The 6,898-nt window shown below is 45.7% G+C and overlaps 1 protein-coding gene across 1 annotated transcript in view; it reads left to right on the plus strand.

Moving 5' to 3' along the window:
- Positions 1–6,694, plus strand: part of Fam160b1 (family with sequence similarity 160 member B1) — a 30,037-nt gene extending 23,343 nt beyond the window's left edge. Inside the window, exons 13-17 of the mRNA XM_031390826.1 lie at positions 322–412; positions 1,301–1,444; positions 2,448–2,588; positions 3,441–3,544; positions 3,633–6,694. Of these exons, the coding sequence (XP_031246686.1) occupies positions 322–412; positions 1,301–1,444; positions 2,448–2,588; positions 3,441–3,544; positions 3,633–3,738 (586 nt within the window). The 3' untranslated portion in view covers positions 3,739–6,694. The remainder of the gene's footprint in view (positions 1–321; positions 413–1,300; positions 1,445–2,447; positions 2,589–3,440; positions 3,545–3,632) is intronic.
- The last annotated feature ends 204 nt before the right edge of the window (positions 6,695–6,898 follow it).

The raw sequence follows: 6,898 nt of genomic DNA on the forward strand, positions 1-6,898 counted from the left end.
TTTTTTCTCTGTGTAGCCTTGGCTGACCTGGAACTCACTGTATAGATCAGGCTGGCCTCGAACTCAGATATACGCCTGCCTCTGCCTCCCAAGTGCTGAGATCAAAAGCGTGTGCCACCACCACTCAGCCAGAATTAGTTATTTTTTAATAAAGCCTTAACTTAATAATCTGAGGGCAGAGCTACTATTTATCAGCACTTGCGATGTACTCTGATTTTTCATGTCCCCATGCTCGTTACGGGTTACGCGTGCGTGTAATTCCTCTGGTGGTGTGCACGGTGCTGCTGTGGCACGCCTGCTCATCACGGCCCTTCCTCTCAGTTTCCTCTGCCTAGTGCCAGATGAAGCAAAGTCTTCCTACCACGTGGAGGGCACCGGCTATGACACCTACCTCCGAGATGCTCACAAGCAGGTCAGTGACGTGGCTGACTGGCTTGGGGGTGTGCTTGGGGGTCAATGCACATGCATGCGCCACCCCCATGTCCACTACTCTGCCTAGTTGCCAGCGACCCTGACTTAGAGGAAGGCGTAGGTTCACCTGAGAAATGAGACGTGAGTCTGCAGGCACCACTCGTTCACTTGTTCATTCACTCTTCATGGTTCGAGGTCTCCGGTTCCTAGGCTGCCTTGAATTCGCTTATGGCCTCGAGCTCCTGAGTCAGTCTCCCAGATGCCAGGATCACAGATGTGTGCCACCATATCTGGCTCTCAAGGACTACTTTTTATTTTTACTCTGTCACATGCTAACACTTCATTAATCACAGTAAATAATGAATTACTAGAAGAATGAGAACAGAAAAAAACTTGGAGTTATTTCAGTGTTAGACCTGGCTGATATGGAACTGCCTAGTCATGTTATGAGGGCTGAGAGAGCTAGCTCCCCCTTTCCGCTCTTAGCACTGCTCATGGTCATGGAGCTCTGAGGATCAGCACTGGCCCATGGTCCCCTTTGGAGAGCAGTGTTCCAGCTGTTCACAGTGACAGGCCCACTGTCTGTATATTCTAAGAACTGCAAGCTTGCTTGGGTAACAGGCATCACCCACCCTTTACATGTAGCGTTACATGTAACACCTTACATGGGACTTTGGCTCTGAACCAAATGTTCTCCAAGTCTGCCATGATGACCGAAAGAGTCAGTCAGAGACCACATCATCCCTGAAGGCTTGTCCTGCAGTCAGACACACCCTTTCCCCACCAGCCTTCATGGGCTCAGTGTAATGCTTAGCTGAGGAAGTTCTGTGTCACCTTGCCTCTGTCTCATCTCAGATGCTCTCCACTGATCCAAATGCTTTCCTCATAGTTCCGAGACTACTGTGCTGTCTGCTTACGATGGGAGTGGCCTGGAGCCCCCAAACCACTGGAGAAGTGTGACTTAGAAGCAGCTTTCTTTGAAGGACATTTTTTGAAAGTTTTATTTGACAGAATGGGAAGAATTCTTGATCAGGTAACACATTGGAAGATCCTGATTTTCTTATTATTGTGGTTGACCCTGTGGTATAGTCTTGGCTGATCTTAGTCTTTCTGATAGATGACTGTCCGTCCATAGGTCATCTACAGGCCTACAGACAGTGTGCTGGCTCTTGAAGACGGAGGTGTGTGTGTATGTGTGTGTGTGTGTGTGTGTGTGTGTGTGTGTGTGTGTGTGTGTTTACAAGAAGGAAAATGAACTTGTAAACTCTCCCTTATTGGGACTTCAGATTTCCTTTCCTTTGTCTTGTTTAAGTCAAGATTTTGAAAAGGGGTAACTTGAAGGTAGTTTCTCTTCTCAAAAAAATCCTTGTATTTGAGTTTGTGGTAAGTAAGAAAGCCGATAGTTGACCTTAGAGCCAGGAGTTATGTTTTGGGTACCTTGTAACAGAATATGGGGGTGGGAGCGCCCAGTGTCCAACAACATGTCTGCTGTCTTCAGCCGTGTGCCCAGCCATCCTCCTGGTTTTCACTGTCAGGGCATGGAGACAGAGTTGGGTCCACTGTGCCTCCTTTGCTGTCCCAGGCTGCCTGGCCCGTCACTTCTAGGCAGTTAGTTTTAAGCCCACCAGTTTCCTTTGGCTGCTAGGGGAAAGAGAGCTAGCCTGGTGAGTACCTCCATGAGTTCTGAGCAGCATCGTCCTCTAGTGCTGGCTTCTAGGACCAGCAAGCAGCAGTGAACAGCGAAGTTACGGAAACTTGTGATCCTGTGTGCAGGAGGCGTCCAAGGGGCTACTTCACATGTTGTTACATAACATAGGCTGAAAATTAAATTACTTACTGTGTTGAAAAGTTCCGATACTTCTTTGTTAGGACTTTGGGTTCAGTGTGTCCTCTGGTTAATAGTCAGAGCTGTACCTGACACACTGGTGGGTTATGATGGCCTGCTGTTGTAAGTCTCAGCACCATGGGTGGGGCCTGGGTCACCCCCACCCTCCAGAGGCACAGCACACCCATGCTTCTGCTCTTCTTCCTCTCAGCCATACGATGTGAATCTGCAGGTGACCTCAGTGTTGTCCAAGCTCTCCTTGTTCCCTCATCCATACACACACGAGTACCTTCTGGATCCCTACGTGAACCTGGCCTCTGGCTGTAGGTCTCTCTTCTCTGTGATTGTCAGGGTGAGTTCACTGATGTTCTGTTCTCTGGGTCTATATGATCAGCATCCTCATCTCATTGTGTATAGTTAGTGTCAATTAAGACATGGCTACTGATGGTAGATAATTGCTGTGCATTCTGAGCCATTATAGAGCTACGGGAATTTGATGAAGTCATTGAAACATGGGCCAGAGAGATGCTTCAGGGGATAAGAGCACTTGCTTTTGCAAAGGACCCAGATTTAGTCCCCAGCACCCACACAGTGGCTCACAGCCATCCTTAACTCCAGTTCCAGCGGATCCAATACTTTCTGAACTCCACAGGCACCAAGCATACATGTGGTACACATACATGCATGTAGACAAAACACTCATATGAATATAGTAAGCAAATCTAAAATTGTTTTATGTATATAGTGCACATACGCGCATGTATGCATATGTGCATGCGTGCGGGTGTGCTGTGTAGGCCAGAGGTGTCATGTCTTCCTTGGTCACTCTCCAGTGTTTGAGGCGAGGCTTTTGCTGAACCCACAGTTCATCCTTTCAGTGAGGCAGGCTGGCAGTGAGCCCCTGGGCTTGTCCTGTCTCTACCACCAGTGCTGGGGATGCAGGTACACAACACCGCTCCCAGCCTCATGTGGTTGCTGGGGATCCGACCTCAGGCCTTCATGCTGACGCAGCAAGCCCGGAGCCCACAGAGCCACCTCCCAGCCCTGACATTTAATTTTGAAGATTAAATAGAAGACGGTTGGTCACAGATGAGGTGACTGGGAAGGGACGTATCTCAGAAAGAGCCCCATGGTTCTTCTTAGCTTTGACATCTTCCCATGGATACGGGATACTCTGGAAACTGAATTCCTCACTTCTATGCAGGTTGTTGGTGACCTGATGGTTCGAATTCAGCGTATTCAAGACTTCACCCCCAAGCTTCTCCTGGTCAGAAAGCGACTGCTTGGCTTGGAGCCCGAAGGCCCCATGTGAGTCAGAGTTTTGTAGACTTTATCTGGAAATTCCTCCCATCTCAGGGTCGCACTGTTATTCTGACTTTCTGTCTGCTCTCTCCAGCGTTGACCATATCACACTGCTGGAGGGTGTGATTGTGTTAGAGGAGTTCTGCAAGGAGCTGGCGGCCATTGCCTTTGTGAAGTACCACGCATCTGCCGCGCCATGAAGAACCCGGGTCACTGGACGTTTCCTCCACTCAGCCACAAGAGGATAAAACGCCTTGTAAATGAAGTATCGAGTCAACTGCACAGTGTTAAGAATCCACTGCGTGACTGCTCTCAGTGAGGCTTGATGTTGCTTCCACTCGCTCTGCCATAATGATTCTCTGTATGATTGCACGTTGTTCAAACCCAGGAAACAATCAAGCTTGAGGAGGTCGAGTCTCCAGTGACTGAGAAGCTGCCAAGCTTGCAATGTCAGGGCTCCGCTGATATTTCTGTTCTTTTAACATCCTTTCAGGCAGCAAAGCATTTTGACATTCTCTGGGACTCGAATGCTTATATTCTTTTGTATTAATAAGCAGCAAAAAAAAAAAATCACTAATTTTTTAACTTTTTAAGGTTAAGATTCTTATCATACAAAAACTTTAGGAAAACTAAATGAGGAAAAATGTCGTTGAGGAACCATCAAAAGAACCTGAAGGAGAAGCTGTGTATGTACATGGCGCATCAACTCTTAAGCTTTTGTAAGAATAACAATTTAATATGATAAAGAAATTCTTAATATATTATATATATTTTTAAAGAAATGTTCTTTTACTCTTTTTTGTGCATACAGCCATATTCGTGGTTGATTTCATGTGTGGCTCCCAATTTATTTAAAGCTGTCATTTTTGCAACAGCATTAGATTTATGTTCATTGTTGGTAGTGTTTGCTAAAACAGTATTTTTTTAAGCTAATTAACAGATGTTGAGTTGAGACTCCCTCCATTTCTTCTCTGAAATTGCTTTATGAAATTGCTTTATGATTGACTCTGTATTGGCGTGTGTGGCGGTGTTAGCGGGACCTGGCTCTGGAGCGGTGGTCGGTGAGCTGAGGTCTCAGTGTTCACTGTTCTCTTCAGTAGTTTCTGTCTTTTGTCTTAAGTGATTCTAAAGAGATTTTTTTAAAGTCTCTTCATGTTCAGTTTACACCTTAAAGAATTTAAGGAAACAGCCTGCGTGTGTGCATGCGTGTGTGCATGCATGTATGTGAATGGCGTGGATGCAGAGATGTCTCGCTTAGGCAAGGTGCAGGGTACAGCTGCAGGACACACGGACACCTTGTCCCCTTGTCTGTCTAGTCTTCAGGTGACTGATGCTGGTCACTCAGCTGTGGTTCTGGAGCTCATGTCCTCATCCTTATCGAAGTGTTAAGTGGGCCCCACTTTCTTCTTCACTGGCCACTATGATGGGGGAGACAATCGGGAGGCAGTCACCAGGTGTACAGTCACAGCCACGGCATGGCATGAAACATGTTTGACACTTTGCTCAGTCAGTTTTGCTAGAGTTTCAGATTCATTGTATCGCTCAGTTTTGCTACTTAGGAACAAAATACCAGAAGATGAAGAATAGCCTCAGTTCCAGAATGTTCATCATTGTTAAAGTAACAAAACTACTCTGCATTTCTAACACGATGGGAATCATTCTCTGTTCCTTCAAGATATCCATTAAGACAGACAGTAGAGAGCCGGAGCGGGAGGCAGCAGTCCCCTGCAGACTGCGTGGCCTTCCTCCCATGGCTCTGAGCGCTGAGCAGCGGGTTCCCTTTGTTGTATTTATTGAATAGTTTCTGCAAGAATCCCTTCAGCTCCTCCATCGTCAGATGTGGCTACCGTCTACTTTGATGGTGGTGATTTTGAGATAAGGCATTGAGAGGTATCAGGTATTTCTTAATGCTCTCGTAGTGTTCTGTGGGTACGAGTGAGGTGAGCTCCTTACCAAATACTCATCCTTCGCTTCACGGCTGGACCTCTGGTACCCACACGATGAGCTCGGTGAAGCTGCTCCTGAGGACGCGCTTGTCCTCAGTGGTCGTAATGACCCTGCCCTGCAGCCAGCTAAGGTTAGCCCATTCCTCTTCTAAGTTTAATGTCTTTTTCATATTCAGTTCAGACACAGAGTCAGCACAAGTCACAGAACTGAGTTTGCGTTGATTTAAAGAAACCATGAGCCACATCTAAGGTTTTTCTCACTGTCTCAGAGATTCCAGGATTTCCATAGACTCTGTTGGGTGAAATGTAGGACCTTAGCCACTGGTCGCCATGCTGGGTTCCAAACTGAATTCCAGCCTGCTTCGTGTTTGTGTAAATAGGAAGTAAGCATGTACATTTTGTTTTCACTTTCTAACAATGTAGTCTTTGGTTTATTTTCAGTAATGAGCCATTTTTCACTTGACAAAATCAGATTTGTCTTCGGCAGTCTCTACTGTTGTGCTCACATAAATATGTAATGTTCTCATGATATACCTGTGCAATATGAAGCTGTGAGTGGATTCATAGCTTTTCGGCCTAACTGTATATTATTGTGTGTACATGTGTGTATATAAATGTGTGTGTATATGTACATATATATATATCTATATCTGTAAAAGGACCAAAATCCTCATAGCTTGCTTACACTGTTGCTAGTGTAAAGATTGTTACATTTAATTTTACAGGGCACAAATTATAGAATTACTTCATACTTTTCATGGTAATGTCTCCATAAATTATTACATATATATAGTTACCATTTAATTATGAAGTTTACTGTGTAACAGAAGTTACGGTGAAATGCCAAACCCACAAACTATGGTAATTTTACATTTTGGGTTGAACAGTAAAGTAAAATATGCATGTCATCGTAACACCTAGATAGTCCTCTTCTGGGCCCTGTAAAACACTCTCACTGATACTCTGTCGACCTCCTGCCTTGTTTACATTAAACAGGATATTTGGCATATTTTTCCACCAGCACCGTGTAGGTCGCTAGCAGTGTTGTGAAGGCCTGGATTCCCGGGCCACTGACAAGGAAGCTCTTCAGGTGACTGTGTGCTTATTGTGCCCCCCAGGCAGGTGGAGATCAGCTTCAGCTTCAGCGCTAACAGTGCATGCAGGACAAAGAGGGAAATCGAGAAAATAAATCTATGTAACTTAAACAGAATATTGTCTTCTATTTTTATAGAATTCTAGCTAAAAACATTTTACCCACTGCTAGGTGCGAGGTTGTGGTTCTTCTTAGCTTTGACATCTTCCCGTGGATATGGTGTACTCTGGCCACTTTTCACCTGCTGCCTTGTCTTATCTGTCGCCCCCCCCACCCCCCCACCCCCGCTCACTGGCTGGCACGAGCATGTGAGGATGTGAA

Source organism: Mastomys coucha, unplaced genomic scaffold (assembly GCF_008632895.1).
Source record: "Mastomys coucha isolate ucsf_1 unplaced genomic scaffold, UCSF_Mcou_1 pScaffold21, whole genome shotgun sequence".
Lineage (NCBI taxonomy): Eukaryota > Metazoa > Chordata > Mammalia > Rodentia > Muridae > Mastomys > Mastomys coucha.